The sequence below is a fragment of the Saimiri boliviensis genome, chromosome 10 (genome assembly GCF_048565385.1).
Source record: "Saimiri boliviensis isolate mSaiBol1 chromosome 10, mSaiBol1.pri, whole genome shotgun sequence".
In the NCBI taxonomy this organism is placed as follows: domain Eukaryota; kingdom Metazoa; phylum Chordata; class Mammalia; order Primates; family Cebidae; genus Saimiri; species Saimiri boliviensis.
In genome coordinates, this window is record NC_133458.1 from 86419401 (window position 1) to 86441939 (window position 22539).

General features: G+C 36.3%; 1 protein-coding gene across 7 annotated transcripts in view; it reads right to left on the minus strand.

The window, feature by feature from the left end:
- Positions 1-22539, minus strand: part of TMEM196 (transmembrane protein 196) — a 181905-nt gene that overhangs the window by 32656 nt on the left and 126710 nt on the right. For 3 of the 7 annotated variants that reach the window (XM_039472997.2, XM_039472996.2, XM_074379596.1), the window contains exon 1: positions 20656-21938. The exons of 1 other annotated variant lie outside the window; for it this stretch is intronic. In XM_039472997.2, coding sequence (XP_039328931.1) covers positions 20656-20820 — 165 coding nt within the window. In that variant the 5' untranslated portion in view covers positions 20821-21938. Of the gene's footprint in view, positions 1-20655; positions 21939-22539 lie in introns of those variants that run through there. 3 more of the 7 variants (XM_003934729.4, XM_010345320.3, XM_074379597.1) reach the window with 2 other exon arrangements.

Here is a 22539-nt window from a genome sequence, read left to right on the forward strand (position 1 = left end):
GGTTGGTTTTCCTATATCACTCCAACATGTACTCAGGGATTTGAGCACCATTACTCTCTGCAACCTCTGGCCCTAATACGCTAAGCTGCAATTAACAAGATTTCAAGCGTTGTAAGTGGACTGACTTCTGGAAAATAATTGTGTATTAATTTCTACTTAATGCAAGGGAAGTTTTTGAAATGCTACCTATCATACTTGCCTCTGAATGTGATGTTTTAAAGCAAAATGTTACGTTCAAATTAGGTTGATGCTTCAAGAAACTAGAGAATAACATAGGATGATTGTCATCATAAAAGCTTTCGACTATCTTTAGCTCAGACTCCAATCATTTTGCAATTCAGTGTGCTCATAGACAGATGCACAGCAGTTAATGAGAGATCTAGACTTACATTGTCAGCTTCAGACTCAAAACATGAATCTCAATCGTTTCCACTCACCACTCTTCCTATGTCTATTACCTTACTATTGTTCTCTCAAAACTCAGAGGCACTATTGATTCCCCTTCCTTCCTATGTCATTTTCAACAAACGAATTACTGTGTGTCATTACTTTTATATCCACAGTGAAATTTTTTTATTCAAGGCCTTGCCAGCCCTTGACTGGATTACTTAAGAGCTTTTGAGAGAGTCCTCCTGACTTTAGTTTCTTTAATATCATTTACTCTAAGTTCATTCCTAGCATGATTTTTAGTGCCTTATTTTTTCATCCTAGTTTGTAAAACAGTGTCTCTTCAAATTTCCTGGCCTGGCATCAGGGCCCAAACGACTAAGTTCCAAACCAATTTGCTGACTGGTCTGCTGGGGATCTTCTACAGCCAAAGTGTATTTAAATTATTCTGTACACTCTCAATTTATCCCTTTTCTCATATTTCACTTCTCTTCTTGGACAATTTTATTCCTATTTTTACTATTCTACAGGGTCCATCTTAAATTCTCTGCTCAAATATAATCTCATCTTTTTTTTCTTAATTCTCATAGTACCTTTTAATGGGGCTTATTACATTTTGACTCACATTACAGATATTTGTATGTTGGTTATCTCTGTAACTACACCTTAAGCTCATTAAAGAGAAGTCTATTTTTTATTCTATTTTATAACTACCACCAGGACCCTACTCCCACTAAGAATAAATCAAAGAGGTACAACTTGTCTAAACTCATTTTCTTACCCCTGCCCAAACCTGCCTTCATTTTGTTTTTCTGATCTCAGTATATGTTCCTTCTCTGTAACCCAGGCAGAACGTCAGGCTTAACTGCCAATCTTTTCAACACATGTTTTTAAAAGTCTGGCTTCCAGGAAGTCTTTTGGAATCTGCCTCGGTAGTTTCTCACATTAATTCCATTCCTCTTGGTGTTCCCTTCATTCTGACTCTAAATTTGAATATTAATGGCATATATAATCCCCTGTCTCTAATTCTTCACACTATCCCCGGTTATTATTCTTAAATTCATTCTAGTCACTCTAATCCTCAAAACCCTCTTAAGTGATTTTTGTACCTGTCCATTTCTAAAGAAGGGGGCTTCAAATCCCATAGTCTAATACTCAGGTTCCTCACAGTTGGACCAAGCCTATCTCTTCAGGTTCCGTTCTTTCTGTTCATTCTGTGCTTAGAAACCAACATTCTCTTCGCCATTCTCAAGCTCTCATGGGCCTTGCCTCCACAAACTTGGAATGCTTTCTCCACTCGTCTCTTTTCAAGCTTTCCCTACTTAGTTTTCCCAGGTTTGCCACAGAAGGCACATCTTTCATGAAGTCATCTATGACCCTCTTCACCTCCCTTTGTGCATCCACAGGATTTTCATACGCTTTACTGAACAATATGAATGTGGATTGAGTGGGAGGTAGCGTAGCGTAGTGATAAAGAATGACTGCTTTGGAGTCAGATTCACTGGGTCTGCATCATGGCTCTGCCATTTTCTGGCTGTGTGGCTTTGAGAAAGTTACTTAAATTATTTTTCCACTGTTCCTCTTTACTGAGATGCGTAAGTGTACACCTCATAGCTGTAAATATTAAATAAAATAATAGGTACAAGTCACTTGGAAGAATTCAAGTGCTCACTATTATTGTTTGCAAGTATATTTCTTTTAACAACTCTAAAGCCCTTTGATCCAGAGTCGAGTATTATTTATCTTCAAATTCTCAGCCAAGTGCTTCATTCAAAATTAGCCCAATAATTATTTGTCAAATTGATTCACTGGAAAGCTCTAGGATCCAGTACATATTAAAGCTTTGTATTACCAAAACTACCATGAAAATATCAGTCCTGTTGAAGGATCAAATATTTAAGAAAGCAGATGAAAACAAACATCAGAATTTCCAAAAAGAGAATATGATTAAATGTTAATATTATAATTCTAATCAGAAGAATACAGACAGGAATCTTTTACAAGTAAGCTGAAAACTTGCAATAAATCATGAGCATGGTGAGAAGGGTGTTGTTACCAGAGAACAGGTTTTGATAAAATTGTTTTCTGTAGTCATGGGCTATAAACTTGTCGACATCCAAAAAAAAGTTCTGCAATTCAGAACAGAACCCCTAGGTGGCAATTCCGTCTTCCTTTGTTATTCATTTACCTTAAGCAAGTCAATTTTGTAGGCTTCAGCTTTAACAAGGGGAAAGTTGGATCGGATGGAATTATGAGTCTCTTCCAGCTCTGACATTTTCTGATCAGTAATCTATGAAACGCTATTTTTTCCCAGTCATTTTTAGCAGGCGTTTCTTCGTTGTTTACCAAGATGAAAATCACAGCTGACACTAAACATGTTATTTATAATGAAACAATTCTCTCCATTCTTTTTATAAGAATAAGGAGACTAATGTTAATATCATGTAATTGTGGGCTTAAAGGGACAATTCATGTGAAGGTGCTCAATCTTGGTTATGATACATGGCAAGTGTTAATAAATGTTAATTTTCCTCCTTCCATGTGAACAACTTCATTTTAAACATCAAGATTCAGTGTAATTATTAACTTTATTTGGGATGCCTTCTTCAACCTTTTTACTTAGTTCCAGCCAGAATCTAAGAAAATATTGTTTTATGCCATATTTTAACACTGCTGCACTGATCATACTTTTTGATAATTATTAATTATATATCTGTCATTACGAAAGGTTTTAAACTCCTCCTAGTCAAGTGCTATTAAAAATATATTAAATCTTTATTATTATTAATTATATATTTGTAATTGCAAAAGGTTTTAAACTCTTCCTAGTCAAATGCTATAAAAATATATTAAACCATTATCACTAGCACGAGACCTGCACAAACAAAAATTTCAGTGAATGTTTGATGATGAACAGATGAGTGAATGAATTTCAGTTCAGTAGGAGAAGTAGGAAATAGTCTTTCCTTTCCTGGAACACTTTTGGTACTTGCCAGATGATATACTATACTTGAAATCCCTATAATAAAAGGTAACAGAGAGACTTTTGTTTTATTATCAGAAAAATAAATATTGAAAGGCTTGTGTCATGGGTACAAGTAATTTAGGTGTTCATTTTGAGAAATGCTTACTGTAACACCTGTTTCTGGAGTCACTACCAGGCAAATAAGCCAACTCTATCTTTCCAGTTTACAAATAACTCAAATGGTCTTAAAGGCTTTTCCTCATCTATAGTTAATGACTTAGCAAAACAAAACATGAGGCCAGGTGTAGTGGCTTGTGCCTGTATTCCAAGCACTTTGGGATGCTGAGGCAGGCAGATCACTTGTGGCCAGTAGTTTGAGACCAGCCTAGCCAATATGGTGAAACCCGGTCTCCACTAAAGACACAAAAATTAACCAGGCATGCTGGCACGTGCTTGTAATTCCAGCTACTCAAGAGGCTGAGGTACAAGAATCCCTTGAACCTGGTAGGCAGATGTTGCAGTTAGCCAAGATTGTGCTACTGCACTCCAGCGTGGATGACAAGGTGAGACTCTATCTAAATAAATAAATAAACAAAACATAAAAAGTTTCCTTACCAGCGACTCATTTCTTTTGATCAAAAAAATGTATTAAGACAAAGGCTATGCAATAGAAATCTAACGTAAGCCATAAATGCGAACCACATACAAAACTATACTTTTTAGTAGTTATATTAAAAGATCAAAAGGGGAAATTATGTCAGTAATACAGTTTATTAAACCTAATATATAAAAAGTATTGTCATTTTTTCCGTGTAGTCAACATAAAACAACTTGAGACATTTTACATCCTTTTTCCTTACTCAGTCTTTGAAATCTAGTGTGTATTTTTTACCTGCAGCACATCTTTTTTTTTTTTTTTTTTTTTTTTTAAAAAAAAAAAACCTTTTATTTTAAAAGTTACATGTGCAGGGGTACATCTGCAGGTTTGTTATATAGGTAAACGTGTGTAATGGTGGCTTGTGGTACAGATTATTTCCTCACCCAAGTATTAAGCCTAGTACTCATTAGTTATTTCTCCTGATCCTCTCTGCCCTCCCAACTTCCACCCTCTGAAAGACCCCAGTGTGTGCTGTTCCCCTCTATGAGTCCATATGTTCTCATCATTTAGCTGTCACTTATAAGTGAGAATATGTGGTATTTGGTTTTCTGTTCCTGTGTTAGTTTGCCAACAATAATGGCCTCCAGCTTCATCCATGTTTCTGCAAAAGACATGATCTTGTTCCGTTTAATGTCTGCATAGTATCCCATGGTGTATATGTACCACATTTTCTTTATCCACTCTATCATTTATGGACAATTAGGTTAATTCCATGTCTTTGCTACAGTGAAGAGTGTGCAGCACATCTTAATTCAGACTAACCACATTTCAAGGTCTCAATACCCACATTTGGTTAGTGGCTACTATATTTGACATGCAAGTCTAGATGAAGCACAGTTCTATTAATGGCCACAAGTCAGGAAAAGACAGGTTTCTTCACAAATATCTTATCACTCAGAAAATACAATGTTTTCCTAAATTAGCTCTACAGGCAGTTTGCTTTTTACCTGCATAATTTTTCTGACGAATTATAGTATTATTTCCCAAAAACTTGCATCTTACATGCATTAGATACTTTTCTGTTGTTGTTGTTGTTGAGATGACATCTTGTTTTCTCACCCAGACTGGAGTGCAGTGGTGCAATCTCAGCTCGCTGCAACCTCTGCCTCCGAAGTTCAAGCAATTCTCTCACCTCAGCCACCCAGGTAACTGGGACTATAGGTGTGCGCCACCAGGCCCCGCCTTTTTGTTTTTGTTGTTGTATTTTTAGTAGAAATGGGGGTTTCACCATTTTTGCCAGGCTAATCTCGGACTCCTGACCGCAAGTGATCCACTTGCCTTGGCCTCCCAAAGTGTTGGGATTACGGGTGTGAGCCACCACGCCTGGCCAATACTTTCATCATAGTATTTTATAAACCTGTATGTCTCTCTCTCTCTCTAAAAGACTATTCTGAAGGTCTGAGGATCTAAGCGTTTTAATAAGATAGCTTGGTTGGAGCTGAAAAGACATTAGCAAAATCTTGAGTTAACGTTATACCCTTTTTCCTCCAAAATGAGTGATCCTTTGAGAAAATATTTTACTTTTATTGTGACAGGCATATAAAACTAATCAAAGTTGCTTATTTTTTATGATGATATTTTAGTTCCTTACTTTCCTGTTAGAAAACAGCCCACCCTATCACTAGTAAGTATGCTTTACTATATCCATGGTCAAAAATAAAAGCATGAAAAAATGTTATCTTTTTAAAAACTATAGCATTATTAAAAGGCATTTATCTTTTAAAAGAGTGTTGGATGAAGCCATTTTTATACATATGCATTTTTTAGTAAGAACTCCAGGCAAATGGCACAGTAAATTTATTAATTTTGATACCTATATATTTGAATTAAAAAAAATGCTTGGTAAATATTAATAGCTAAATGACTTTGACATTTCCAGTCCAAAGTTTTGAATGTTCACTGCTTGATAAATGAGATTTGGACTCCATTTTTAAAAAACTTATTGAAGACAATTCACTTACTTATCCAAATTGATCAATAACACTTGTGGGTTTGGAAAATATTAGCTTCTAAAAATTAACTTCCATTTCTCAGTTGGTCTGGAAAAGCACCAGGGAAAACATGCCAAAATTGGTGTAGAAAGCCATTTCTTTGAAAATTCCAAGCAGGTAGAAACCCCTGAGATCTGCTAACATACTTATAATATTTCCATTATGGGTTAGCACTGCCAACAATTTGGGATCATTCCTGTTCAGTTTTGGGTAGTGGCCAGTTAACTGCATTTTCCTTTTGGTTGAAAGATTATTTCAATGATAGTTAATATTTTGAGGCATCTGTAGAAATAATGTTTGAAAAAAATAGGTAATTTGGAATCTGATCATAGTTCTACAATTAGCCAGCTATACTAATTCTCCGGACTTATGTTTACTTATCTGTGAAATGATGAATTTAAAATAAATTATTTCTAAGTCTCTAGTTAATTGCATGACTCAATTATAATTCTCAACCAATAGGATGAGAAAACATTTTAATGATGCTTTCAGTGCACCCATGCTCAGAATTCTCTTTTCTTTATCCTCAGCTATTGACTGCTAGAGTCTCAGACTACACAAAAGAGCAGAAGCTGTCCAAGACTTCTCTCACCATTGGCCATTTAATGTGCCAACATTCGCATCTTCACCCATACTTGATTTGCTTTTTTTTTTTTTTAACAATAAACAAAGTTGAAACTTAACAAAATATCTCCCACTTTAGCTCTAAATCTAATTACCCTTTACCTAGTCAAACACTTTTTCTCTTTACATATTTATTTTCTCCCTTTGTGCCCCTTTATTCATATTGGTATGCAAAAATGTTCCAAAATCTCCCATAAAAATAGAAACTTCATTGACTCCTAAGTCTACTGCTCTGTCTCTATACAGAACCCATCTCCCTTCACCACTAAGCTTCTTGTTTACAATTTCTAGATTTTTTTTCCCATTATATTTTCAGCACACTTTAGCCTGACTTACATTCCCATTACGTTACTTCAGCTAGTTTTGCAAAAGCAAACAATGTCCATCACATTTCGGCCTTTATCTTACATGGAAGTCTCTCCTTTGGTCTTTTCTAACACCACTCTTCTGGTCCCCAGCATAGCCTTATGGACAAACTTCTCAGTCCCTTATCTTCTTGTTCCTCATTTCTATCCAGCCTTTCAATATTACATTAACTAAAAGCTTTATTTGAGTGGTTTCAACCAAACATACAAACTTAAAAATATTTTATATTTACTAATTACTCCCACACTGATATTTCTAGCACAATCCTTTCTTCTGAACTCTAGAGCTCTTTATCTAACAGTTCACGGCATCTCTCCATTTTGATATCTCACAAGCATTTCTACTTGCACAGGTTACAAACAGATTATCTCCCATGTTACACCAGACACACACACACACAAACACACACACATGTGCACACAGAGTTTTTCTCTTTTCTGATCATCTGCTTCTCAAAAGAGTAAATTGAAACTCGATTCTATCATTTGCTTGATCTCAAAAGCTGGTAGTTATTCTTAACATATCCCCTCTATGATGGCATAAAATTGAACAGAAAACACAAGGTCTTATCAAGTAAATATCTGTGCTTCTATTTTTAACCACCTCCACTTTCATTGCTGTAACCATCGTATCATACATTTTAGTAGTCTCCTAACTACACCTGTGACTTCTTGTGTGACTTCAACGTATTTTCTAAACCGATAACCAGAATGACCTTTATAAGCTCATTGTTTCCTGCTCAAAAGCTTTCAATAGCTCATTTTATAATTAGGGAAAAATCAGCATGTTGTATATAAAGTTCTAATTTTTACCCATATTTGCCTCTATCTCAGCCAATGCCTTCTACCTCCTTCTCCTCACCTGTCATACTTCAGTCACCCTGGACTTCATTCAGCTTCTCAAACACACCAAAGCTTTCCTATCTCAGCATCTTTACTCATGCTATTCTTCTGCATGAAACAACGTTCTTACCTCTCTATGTCTGTGTAATGCCTCATCTTTCTTGAGAAAATATTGCCTCCTCAGAGATGCTTTCCTGATTTTCCCACTGTTAATAAAGTTCTTTTATATTCTTCATAAGCCTATATATTTTCCTGTCTTTTTTGTTTGTTTGTTTGTTTGTTTGTTTTTTGAGATGGAGTCTCACTCTGATGCCCAGGCTGGAGTACAGTGGTGTGATTTCCGCTCACTGCAACCTCTGCCTCCCAGATTCAAGCAAGTCTCTTGCCTCAGCCTCCCAAGTAGCTGGGATTACAGATGTGCTCCACCACGCTTGGCTAATTTTTGTGTTTTTATTAGAGACTGGGTTTCACCTTGTTGGCCAGGCTGGTCTCAAACTCCCAACCTCGAGCGATTTGCCCGCCTCGGTCTCCTAAGTGCTGGGATTACCAGGCGTGAGCCACTGCACCCAGCCTATTTTCCTGTTTAACATAGCACAATCTTTAATTTTAATTTGCGTATTACTTATTCATTGTCCACATTTCTTTCTAAATTAAGCATTAGAAGATCAGGGATTATGGTTATTTTATTCACTGCTAGATTTTCAGGACCAAAATCACAATATAGAACACAGTAGCTCTGGAATCAATATTTGTTCACTAACTCTAACAAGAAAGAGAACTGAGGAGAGTAAGCAGGTGGATTATAAGAGTGACAACAGAAGCTTGTGCTCCTGGAGTCTCACAGAGTTTTTCTTCTACACCCTGCTGTCTTTCCTTTTGTCTCATCCCAACCCAGTGTGGACTGCAGAGTTAAGACCTATGGAATGTTATTGCCATTGACCTCAATGGCCCCATCTTCATAAGCCTAATCCCTGAGGGTCCCATACCCTGAGCTCAAAATCCAGGTCCCTGGGCCTTCTTTGCCTTTGTTAGATTTACAGATCTCCTTGGTGGTCTTTGCTTTCAGCTTTCTCCTCTTCCAGTTCTGCAATTTTAGCATAGTGTTCATCTTCAAAAGAAGCCACTTTCCATCTTCCTATTTATATTTCTGTCTTTTCTTAGCCCACAGAAAACCCCACCAATTAGGCAATGTTCTTTTTTCCTTAAGCTCAAACTGATTTCTTATTTTTCACCATACAATGAAGCACTGAAATAATGTAAGGACCGTAGTTCCATAAACCATGTTTCTTTCACTACAGAAAATCCCACCATCAGTTTAACAGGAAAAGGATAAATGTACATCTTCTATCAAAAGAGATGTAACCTCTCACACATGTAATCAACTTCATAGAAAAAATAAAATCCCAAGATGACAAAATGTACAACAGACACATTTATGTGATCAGGTGTTCCTCCATTAACACCAGCCACCTTGGTGGCTTAGCAGACCCGGTGAGATAAGACAAAACTACAGCAAAGAGAAATTAAACCAGAAGCACTCAAGAGAGAGAGAGAAAGAAGAATTTCATGGTGTTAAATGAAGATATGCATCAGGTAGTGACAGAAACCTTTTCAGAGACTAAAGTAACCGAAGAAAAGATGAACTTCAGAAAAAATTGCAGAAGAAATCACCAGACACAGCATGTAGCTAACAGGCACACACACATTTCTAAATAAATCTGAGTCCAAAAAAAATCTCAGAAACTTCAAACTGGCCCAGGACCCAAATCCTTCAGGGCATAGAACAAATCAGCCTTAATTTTCAGAATGCAATTTCTTCGCATCTCCCCCTCAGTGTTCATGTAATGAATCTTTCTTGTTTTTAATGCATTATGCATTGTGTTCTGTTCCAATTCTGTTTTGTGATAGTTTTTTGTTTTTTTAAAAAAATTAGCTCTTGACTATTTTGAGCATGCTAAGTAAATAAGGCTTTCAGGTGTTAGAGCTGTTTCTGCTTCAAAAGTGACAGAAAAATCATAACCAAACTTGTGAATTTTATATAAGAGGAATTTTGAATTTACAGTATATTTAAATATCATTTTTCTAAATAAATTTTAGTCATAGTCATTATTCACATAGGCTCTTAAAACAGAAGAAAACCCATCTCATAGATAGTAGTACAAAAATCTGAAGAGCTTCTCTTTGGAATTCAAATTTTTTTTTATCTTAGACGAGTAAACAAGTAAATAAATTTTAAAATTAAATTAATATAAACCTTTATAATAGTGATTACTTCTGGAGGGTAGTAAAAAGGAATGTGATTAATATTGAACATCAATGTATGGATAATGTTATCAATAACTTTCTACTTACTCCAGTAGCTTAAACTTTTTATATAATTATGCAGAACCTCTGCATTACGCAGTTCATAATAACAATTCAATACATCTATTTGTGTAACTTAAAGGAGTTTTGTATTAATGTTGGTTATTTCAATTTACATGATTTTGCTTATATTTTATGTTTAATATTCTTTCATATCAAATATGACTAAAATGTACTTGGATATATCCTAGGACAACATTCAAATATAAAGCTCACAACTTCAAACATGTGGAAACTATAACAGGGTTTAAAATGTAGATGATGAATTTTCTGTAGGAGAAAGAAAAAAAATCACTTCTTTTAGTTGTGCCAGCTTTGAGTCTGATTTATAACCTGTTCTTATATATTTGAAAATAGCCAGGCACATGCACATGTATGTTCATAGCGGCACTGTTTACAATAGCAAAGACCAGGAACCAACCCAACTGCCCATCGGCAATAGACTGGACAAGGAAAATGTGGCATATATGCACAATGGAATACTATGCAGCCATAAAAAATGATGAGTTTGTGTCCTTTGTAGGGACATGGATGAATCTGGAAACCATAATTCTCAGCAAACTGACACAAGAACAGAAAATAAAACACTGCATGTTCTCACTCATAGGTGGGTATTAAACAGTGAGAACACATGGACACAGGGAGGAGAGCATCACACTATGGGGTCTGTTGGGGGCGGCAAGGGAGGGACAGCGGGGGTGTGGGCAGGTTGGGGAGAGATAACATGGGGAGAAATGCCAGATGTAGGTGACGAGGGGATGGAGGCAGTGAACCACACTGCCATGTGTGTACCTATGCAACAATCCTGCATGATCTGCACATGTACCCCAGAAACTAAAGTACAATGAAAAAAAAAAAAAAAAGAAAAGAAAATAGCCAGTGAATTAAAGATTAAATTATTTAATCCCCTAGGGGATTAAAGAATGGAAGTTATTCTCTTCCCAGTAATTGCCAACACAACAGATGAATGTCTATCCAACATGCATGGTAGTTTCTGAAAGCTAGCCACTTAAAGAAACAAACATAGCTGCACAGAAGGCCATGGCATTAGGAACTTGCCCCAACGTCAGGGTAATAGGAGCCTAAATGCAGTTTATAGTGCATATCAATGACAATTACCAACTTTTTCTTAGGAATTGCTTATCTTTTTACCCTCTCTGTGCCTGGGTGTGCACACACAGACTCCTACACATATTTCTCTCTTTAGGTGATTTTGATTTTTATCCTACTTCTGTTACTGTTTCCACTTTCTGATCCTAAATCACTAAATCATAAGTCCTTTAGTTTCTCCTCCCTTAAGTTAAGAAATTTATCTGCTAGGATAAATGGTGTAATAAAGGTAGTTGAATTTCTTAAGCAATGTGGTTTATTATAAACATAAGCTGCCATTTCTGTTGTTATTAACGTCATCGACATTACTTTAACTCCTCAGAATAATCCATATAGAAAAATAACTGGCAGGGTACAAGTTAAAAAGGAAGGTAACCATGAATTCCAAAAGCTCTGCCAAAAATAACAGGAAAATCAATCATACCTTCTCTGTTTGGTAGAAGAAACAAAAATTATACCTTGTTATTCCAACATTGACCTAAAACAATTATTTCTGGGACTCTGGAATATGCACACCAAGTCACAACTATTATTAAGGTACAAACTCAGTTATGCAGAGTAAACAGTTTCTAGGAGAGGGTATATGACCTGAATGTTAGCAAGCCTAGAGTTCAAGGTCAATTTCATCAGTTGTCTTACAAGTTTCTTTTCAGAAATGTATACAAATAAAATAGGTCCATAAAGGACAAATAGAAACCACATGCAGATTATAAGTTTTCCAGAAAAATGACAAAAACATGGATCTCATTGTTGTGGGTCAGACATGGTTATTAAGTATCTAATGTGTATATTGAATATTTTAATATAAACATCACACTTAATTTTTAGAACAACTCCATGAGATAAGTGGTAGTACTTCTATTTTTCAGATGAATTAACTGACTATTCAGTGAGATAATGTAACTCACTCAAGCCTAAACAATTAAAAAGTGCTAGAGGTAGAATTTGAATCCAGATTTTAATAGCTCTCAAACCTATTCTCATTTCTTTGTATATTTTATCTTCAATTAAATGCCAAAGTTTCTATTTTTATATGCCAGCCAGCTGTGAGAATCATTGAACATAAGAACCGTAGAAGTTTAAAAATCCACCATCAACAGGAATGACACTTGAAAATGTGGACAGATTTGTGATAGTAAATTCACATTTTCCTCAATTTCAAGACTTTCCTCAAGTCTTTCTTTTGATCCAGGATATTTTGCCTTGAAATTGAGCAGTATTGCTTGGGTTTAACTGCCTTGAACCCAGCTGGCATTTTGCTTTGAAACTGAGCAGCATTGCCTGGGCTTAACTGCTTTGACCTCATGATTGTCAAGTTCTACCTTGTAGAGCTCTCCAAGCCTAGCAGGGTATCAAGAATAGACTAGTCTTGACATTCTCTCAGGACCTTTTCATTTTTGCATGAATATATCTCACTCTAACAAGGCTGATATCCTCAGTGCCCCACAAACACTTCGTTTTATTGCTTTTACCTCTTCTCCCTGACTTTACACATGTTAATAGTTTTGCTTTACACTCTTTTCCTCCTCTTCCTACTGGACAGACAAACCCATTCTGTCTCCAAGGGCTAGATGAAGAGAAAGTGATTTCTTGCTGATAACTTTTATTCTGAACTCTCTTTAAATTTGTTGTCATGCACTATACTGACTAGCCCTCATAAATTTTAAGGATAGTCTGAGATTCATAAGTTAACACTAAGGATTAAGCTTTAATGGCAAGAGAAATGTAGGCCCAATATCTAAGACGCAAAATTCTGGTAACATGAGGGTTGTGCTTGTTGATTGATTCACTGTGCTAGTCTCTTCCGGAAAACAGACAGAAAGAATGATTGGGACTTCTCCTTTAAGCATCCTGCCTGGTCCATATATTGAAGGGTTGGAGCAACTAATGAGGTCAGGCCTTAACAAAAGACTTTTTCATGAAAATTTCCAAAGTTCCACATAACACAATAGAAAAAGCACAGACTTTGAAACAATACTGCTCTGACTTAAACTACTGACTCAGCTGATTAAATAACAGTGGATCCTAGGTAAGTTTGTTTTTCTACTTAAACTTTATAAAATACTATGTTGTTCACAAAGTTGTTAAAATTAGAAATAATAATACATATGGAAGCATATGGACATTAGTTAACAGTAAATCATCTAGTATTATTTCTATGGGATAAATAGATCAAGGAACTCTATCTCCCGAGTTGATCTATTTAACCAATATTTTCTTTTGGCCTTGACAATATAATTTTGTTCAATATTTAACAATAGATTATGAACTAATGGAGCTTAGAGTTGCTTCTTGGGAGTTTTACTATTGGTACTAATAAGTATGGGCACCAATTAAGGTTATAACCGTCATTGTTGAAATCCAGATATTTAAGTGATGTATTTGTGAATAACACATCATGTAATAAACATGGCTTCTAAAGCTACTACTCGGGCACATCAAGTTTCTGAGATATTAAGTATCTTTAGTAGATGTGTTAATTTGTACTTGGACTTTTCAACAAGTATTTACATAATCCTAAATGTTTTTTGAACTTTGTTTTGTGGCATAAATAATGGTCACCATATTCTCACTATCTGATCTGCCTAATTTATATAATTGTCTTAGTCTGATTACCAAATATCTTTATGATAGAGTTTCTACCACACTCTCTCACTTCAAAAGAAAAACAAAGAGGTGTTTCATGTCTCCTCATTCAGTTTTAGATTAAATATTTACAAGACTTTTCTAATATAGATATTTTGGTACATTTTTATAGTTGCTAATGTAAATATCTTAATTAAATTAAGACGTAATAAGATGCATGCTATACAGGAACAAAACAAAAAGAGTGAGTAAAACGAGGGTTGCTGAAAGGTGGAGAAATACTGAGAGCCAGAGCACCTCTAGTGGACTCTAGATCCCAGGCAAGCAAGGAGTAACATAGGCCAGCAGAGAGAAGGCAGCAGCTGATGCTCACTGATCACTTTTACTCTATGCTAGACCCAGAACTAGCAGCTTTAGAAACGTTGTTTTCTGAGATTCACAAGAACTTCATGAAATAGGTACTAGTATTTCCCTCCTGTTAGGAATAATGAAAATGTGACTTGGTGAAGAAATAAAACTTTTCCACTGCCATAGTTATACTGAGTGAGATGTATGAGTCTAACCTGATTGTCACTTAATTTTAATGAAGTACATATAGATTAGATCTGCAGTTTTAAGAAAGACTGCATGGCTTTGTACATTACAGAGGAGAGTTCTCACACAGTTTCTTCTCTCTTTCTCTTTTCTGGAAATATGCTCAATGAGAGTCTAATTCAAGGCATTGCCCATTATTTTTCACGTTGAAACATCTATCTGTAGAGTGGCCACAAGACAATTTCTCTAGATTGCTAAGACAAATTTAAATATTTTGACCAATGCTGGACCTAGTTATTTAGATACAGAAAACTCATTTGTGTGAATAGGATCATATATGTATATGACTTTCTGAATGCAGTGGTGAAATGAAATTTGGTACACTTCACAAGTAAAATGATGTTTCAGACTCAAGAACTGTTCCGGTTTCTCTCAACTTTGGTCACCTTTGGGATGTGCGTGTGTGTGTGTGTATGTGTCTGCAAGTACAAAATCTATTATAGCTTTTATTGAAGCTAAAGAGAGACATTTCAGGGTGGATTAATCTACCAACATGATTAATTGTTGCATGAGACTAAGTGAATACACAAAAAAAAGTTAGTTTGGCTATATTGAAAGTACACATTGGATAATATGGCTCATAATTAAGTCAATAAGAGAACCAACTAGGATATTTTAGGAAAAATGTCCAAATTAAGAGGTTTGACTTTATTTAGATCATGTTTCTGTCAAGCAAACTGTCAATTAGCAGGTGACTGTTGCAAATATTATCAGTTCTTTTCTAATGTTTCTAGGACAAAGACTTCAAGACCAATTGTACCCTTGAATAAGAACAAAAATCCCCAAGCATATTTTATCATGGACTTCGGATAGAAATTTCAGGATGTGCCATTTACATGTGAACAGGACCTAGACTATGAGAATTTCATCAAATAAATAAAAACATAACAAAACTCATCTTATATTCCATCATCAATTAACACCAGAAATGAACACATATTTACATCTCTTTTGACATCTGGTATGGCTCCCTGAACAGTAACTCTATTTCCCATTTGTTTGGCTTGCCTAACTTATCTAATTGTCAATTGTCTAACTGCTTATGCCCAGTGGCTAATCAGTAGCATTTGAGAATGAGAGTATGAATCATATAAAAAAGAGATTTTTTTAAAACCTAGGTTCTATAGAATATGTTAATGAATTTTGTTATATGCAAAAATTTGATGAAAATTGGTTTATATGCCCAGAACAAAACGATTTTTTCCTATGTGGAGAAATGTCTGTGAGACTATAATAATACAATAGTGAGTAATTTTGATAAGGGAGTAGAGAAGAGGACTTTAGTTACAACTTTGCAAAACATTTTGAATGTATTTATAAATTACTTGTATAATTTAAATTAATTAAAAAATGGAGCATAAATATATGTTTGTATGTTTTTTATGGGGACAGGAGCAGTATTTTCATCTTATGATAAAGGATATGAGTCTCTTATGTTAAGTGCTTGATCCTGGATGAAAAATGATTATCTAATTAGAGACACACTAGTTTCAAAAAGTGTACTTTTGCAGTAACTCAGAAGTTTCTTTTAGTTTATCTTCTTTCTTTTTTATTAAATAAATTTAAAAGCTTAAATATTAAAAATAATACCTTGGAGCAGCTATAATATATATATAGCACCTCATTTGGATTGCTATGATATAGCTTAGAATGTATAGAGGTGAATTTCAAGAAAATTCTACAATTGGCTGAATTGTTGCCATAGGAAACCAAGAGTCAATAGAAAAGCTATGTGTGTGGTTATGTCGTAAATTTCACTAAAGCAAAACACCAGATTTATTAAACAGATAAAGATATTATGTATAAGTCAAATATGCTCCAGAAAAATAAGCAATAAAACCTTCAAACATTAAATGATTTAGATAAGAAAAACTTCAAATATTTAAAAATACTACCTTGTGGTTTACATGTGGGAGAACTAGGCTTAGAAAAGTTTGTTTAATAAATTAAGTTTTATAGGATGTTATCAGATATATTAATAGATGGGTGAAATTTTAACATAATATATAAAAATTTAACTCAGCATCATATTTTCTTCTGGATACCACCATTTGGGTATCTAGATTTCCAAATCCCAACCTACAGCAATAAAATTCTCAGATATTTATAAATCTGTATGCTATAAATCTAGTCCATTCCCATTATAGATGATGCACTGGAGGCTGAGAAGAGTGACTTTCACACAGCAGCTTGGAAACAGAGCTCTGTCCAATTAACTTTCTGACTATAAATCTTATACATCAGTTATAATTCACATGACTATATTTTTTCCAAAGCATTTTACTCAATGGTTTATTATCTAACAATTACGCCTCTGATTTTGTGCTTTCATTATAGATGACCATATTATCTATAACAAAGAATAAAGAAACAAAAATGTTATAAAGACACCTATGGCTTTCTTTCTCATGAAATTGTAGTTAAATAAGTTTTTCTTCTAATTGCCCATATTTTAAAACCTTATCACAGGAAGCATCCCTGCCTGATTAATCAGATAAAATAGTGCCTGGCAATGATCTGTATAAGCATCCATCTCATACATTTTAAGCCCTTATCTTTATTTTTAATCCACATTTTTTTTTTGTATTTCTATGTCTGGGGCCAAATAACCAAAATGCAGCAGTTGCTTAAAATCTTGGTGCACTTATCCTAGATAAAAAGTGTATGATTTTAGGGTCTCTCTTTATAAAAGTAATCCTGTTATAGTGCAGCTTTTATTTCTACTGTCACTTAAATTTAATTCAGAAATCTGATAGTAATGATATTTATGTGTTGAAAGGAGTTTCACAGCACTAATCAAGACATAGTTTGATTATAGACTACATGTATTGTGATGGGTTAATTATTGTAAAATCTTATTTGGCATTTATAAATAACCCAGATTTTTAATTCATAATTCAGCAAAGAGATTAATACTTTTCTATCTAGCTTTCTTCTGCATCTTCTTAGTATCACTTTGGGAAGTAAGAATGGGTATTATTATTATTAAAAATATGAGGAAGTAAATCTATTGCCTCAAACTGGTACACGGCCTCCTATGATCTGGCCCCAATGACCTTTTTATCCTTATCTTCCTCTTACATATCTAAGCCCCAGAACAATATAAGAGCTTACTCTTCCTGGACCACAAACTAACCTGTCCCAGTTTTTTGCCTTCATGTGTGCTGCCTGAATGATTCACTTTTCTTACACCCTCCACTGCCAGTCTGTGCACCCAGTATTACCCTGTTCATATTTACTCAGTGCTTACTACATCCCATTCACTTTACTAGGAGCATTACAGCCAGCGCTTTGTATTCCTACCTAGGTCCTGCCTCCACAAATTCAAACCAACCTCTGATGGAAAATATTTAAAAAAAATAGAACAACTATAATAATATAAAAGAAATACAGTATGACAATTATTTTCATTGTATTAGGTATTATAAATAATCTAGAGATGATATAAGGTATATCAGAAGATGTGCCTAGGTAATATGCAAATACTCTACTATTTTACATAAGGGACATCAGAATCCTCAGGTTTTGGTAACTAGGAGGACCCTGGAACCAATCTCCCATAAATAGGGAGGGTCAACTGTATTTAATTTGTTCCTTTTAACGACTCTATTTTACAGATAAGGGAACTTTGGCTATTCACCCACTTAAGTAAGTGGTAGATCTGGGATTTACAGCCAGGTAGTATGGCTTGAGATCTTACACTGTGATACATTAGTTAACACTGCAATACATTGATTCTAAGTCCTGATAAACTTCCAAGATCAAGAATAAAATAATACTTCTTTCATGGATATTTAACTGACCACCTCGATCTTTCTCCCCATGTTTTGCTTCTGTATTTCTCTGAAGTCACACTCTAACTTCTCATTGCTGACAAAGTTAGTGATGTACCATTTTATTTCCTCTACTATGGAGTAGCTTTTTTAAGACCGTGCTCTGATTCATCTTTATTGTCTATGTAGTAAACGGTAAAATGCCTTTCACATGCTAAACTCTCTGCAAATATTGGCTACATGAATTCTTCATTGAGGAAACTGAGGTAGTTGAGACCGTGCCACAAATGATTTCCCCAAAATAATTGAGAAACTACTTAGCCAGTCTGTTATTCGATAAACACAATGATCCCAAATGGGTATTTGTTTCTTCACAAATTTTGCTTTCTAAATTGGTTTATAAAAGTGAGCCACTGTTGGGGCATTTGGGTTTCAAACCCATTCATTCAGTCAGATGTATTGTTTGATTTTACTGAATCAGACAATAGAATTCAAAACTATTGTTTCAGAAACCCAAATGAATTTTGCTCACTCTAAACAACCAGTTAAAAAAGGAAATAATTATGTATTATAATGACAAGGTAGATATGACTGACTTATTTGCTTTTCCATGAGCTGATTCAAAATTTTCATTTCTATGCATAAACATCTAGATAATAATAATAGTCTGCAAAAAATTATTTAATCATTTTTTCTTGCATGATACTCAGCTAACATAACCATTTTTAATTCTCTAAGATAAACTGGATACTTTAGTATTATCTAGGGAAAACCTAGCTTAATTGACTCAATGTCTTGAATTTAAGGGGGATTGACTTGTAGAGTATTTAAGCCTTCTCCTTATTAAGATATCATACGATCACCTTTTCTCCCTCTTTTCCTACATGTCAACATTACACTTCATTTTTGAGTTATCCAACAGAAGTTTTAAAGTATTATTTCTGTTTATATCATAACAATAAAAATGAGAATAATTACAACTCTCAAAATAATTATTGCCACATATAAAATCAACAATTATAAGATTTAAGATGTGTCTCTGTCCTTTCAAACTTAAATTTAACATATACATTGACAACGATTTCAAGATCAAGAACAAGATAATTATTTGGAGGTTGACAGTAACTTATTATTGAATTCAAAGTAAGGATTCTTGCATGAATTCAATGTTAGAATTGAATACTATTTTTCTTTTTTGTAGCTCTGCAATTAAAAACATTTACCTCACCTGGAAAAAGACATATAAAAACTAATTATCTAAAGCAAAATATTGCCAGTTTTAAAAAAAAATGTTAGAGCATCTTTCAAAAGTGAATTACTTTTGAATAATTTTTCTTGAACTACATAATAATCATTTTCTTTTAGTGACTTACAGCTCAAGTAATTAGTCCATGATTATTAAACACACTGCAGATTATCAGTGACAGATTACTTTCTATTAAATTATCTTGAAAAGTAGGATCAAGCTAGACATCCAGAAGTATGTCAGCTATAAAACTTGAAGGAAAGAAAAAACTGGGTTTCACAATTAGGTTCATATTAGGAATAGTGCTGAGTTATTTTATTGATTTTTGGTGGAAGAAATGGGTCTCTAAGGCTTTCCTGGAGATTCATCCTAATAAACAAGAAGCTTGTTGAATCTGCTGTCTGACCTAGAGATAACTATGACAGTTTCTCGGAGCAGTTAGGTACTCCATAAGCAGAATTATTCTCCAATTAGAATGTTGTTACACATCTTACCATTTGATGTTTTTATAGCTTACTATCTAGAACTTACAAAAGCGTTTCAGAGGTGAAGATTAGAAATGTAGCAAAGGAAAATTAACAGCAATGTTTCCTGGAATCAAATACACCCACATACTTCCTTTCACACTCACACCACATTTCTCTTTTTGTAATTGGTATTGCCTTTGGTTTACCTCGGGTATTGCTGCCCAAAGATAAACGCATAACTATCCCTGCTTGTTCCATGGTACAGAAAAAGAATGGAACACTCTTATTTTGATTTTCCTTGTAGAAGGAACAAAAGATTAAGTAAGCCTGCCCTTGACAGGTGTGACACTCCCCCCCCCCCCACCCCGCCTCCCAAATAGCACCACTGGGCAGAGCAGCCCTTTGCAGAATCAGCCAGTGGAAACTAACACCCTCTCCGCCCCCCTGCCCCCCTCCCCCGGCCACCCTACCTTTAAACAAAGCCATTTAATTTGCTCTTAAGCCCAAGAAAGAGAAACAAAAAAACCAATGAAGGGCAATATAAACAAGCATAGCTTGTTAGCATGAACCTACAGGCAAGCCAGAGATTTATGATTTTGTTTCCCAGAGAGGGAGTGACTAATGCACGCACCCTAACCATCACCGTAAAGAGGTAAAGAGAGAGTGAAATGGCTCAACGTACACACACCCCGCTCCATACCGGGGACGAGTCTCCGAGCTGAGGCTTGTGTTCTCGGAGGGCCAGGCTGAAGCTGACCGCCCCCACGGCCACGCTGGACACCCCCAGCCCTATCTCCAGCACGGAGAGCACCAAGAGGCTCCCAATAATCTGACCGCTGGTGCACATCCTTCCTCGGTCATCTTCCTTCCAGATCAGAGAGGGAAACCAACCATCTACCTTTTTTTCTTCCACTCTCCTCCTTACCCTTTCCACCCCCTACCAGATCCCAAAACTTTTCTTTCTTCAAGAGCGAGGCGTTATCCACAAGGACTGGATTTCCAGAAACGAGGACCTTCCCTGGCTGGGTCAGAGGCAAAGGAGCTGCTCTGCCCACTGTCACGTTCAGATGGGGATGGATCGGGGAAGGATCTTCCTGGGTTCGGTGGTGCGAAGATTGCACACCAGTACCAGAGCTTTTAAGGAGCCCGAAACCTGGAGGAGCCCAGGGAGCTCCGAGCCTCGCTTCGCGGGCGCTGTCCAGAGTTCTGCCGCGTCCCAAATCTCCGCAGGGAAACCCGCCGGCTCCTCACCCTACCAGACCCCGTCACAGTCCCTTCTGTTTCATTGCCGAGGAGACGAGCTTTGCTTCCCCGACATACAAAGGGAACTGCTCCGAGCTTCTCCCTCCCTCTCCCTTTCCTCGCCTTTGTTTTCGTGGCAAGGCAAAGCGCTTCTCCAAGTCTCTGGGTCCCCAGGCAGAGCGGGCGAAGATATTCAGCACCACGCTCCTCGCAGTTGCTATGTCGCCAGAAAAAGCGACCTTGTCTGCTGGCCTCTTTCCGTCTGGGTTTCTTCTCCCTCGTCGTCGTCCTCTTCCTCCCCCTCTCTCCCGAGCTGATTTTCTCTCATCGCTATGACCTCATTGGGATTTAGGAGGTTGACGGAGGAGGAAAAAAGCCTGATGTATTTGTAGATCCAGGACCAATACTCTTGGCTGGCCTTTGATCCGCCCCACCCGCGGACCGCAGCAACAGGAATCCAGGCGACCCCTACCTCCGCCTGCCTCTCCCCTTGGCTCCTGTCTGGGCTTCTGTCAAGCGAGAGGGGAGGCGATGCTTACGTCAACGCGGGCTCATTCTGTGAAAAACTTTCTTTGGCTTGTACGCGGGGTAGGGGGAGCAGTGAGCAAAGAAAGACGGAGAGCCCAGTGGAGTGGAGACTCCTAGGACTCTGAAGGCCCCTTACCAAGGAACTCCCCTGTCTAGGAGACCTAGATTCAAGCCTGCTTACAAGGACTGTCCACTCCCGGCTATCACAGCCGGAGGGCAAAGAAGCAGTTGGCTGGGGGCGCACCTCCACTGTAATTTTGTTCCTCTCCAACCGCAGGCCCTTTCTTTCCCCTAGGAGCGTGACCACAAGTTCTAGGACGCATAGATAGACCCAACAGAGTTGGGATCATATATCCTAATCTAAATTCGAGATTTGTGTATGCATTTGAAAAGGCATTAAACAAAAAGAAAAAAAGAAAGAAAAACACGGCTGGCTTAATGCACAACTATTTTTGACAGTATACTTTCATTAGAATCCTAAGGGCAGAGGCCAGTCCAGTTTGGCCTGGGGTATTTTTACATTGTCTTCTGATGCATATGAGACTCTGGATGTCTAGGGATCACTGTATTTAGATTCCATTTTCATTACTCTAGTTTTATGAAAACTCTCAAGGTATTCTATCAAGAAAATCTAGGAAGTGGGATAAAGAAACGGTTTTGGGTGTGGGTCATCTTTCTCAAAAACAGGGTTCTCCAGTTGGAGATGGACTGAAGGAAAACAGAAGAAAGGAGGTTGAGGTTAGGGTACATTACCACAAGACTAGGGCATTTTGACTTCTATACACATGCAGATCAG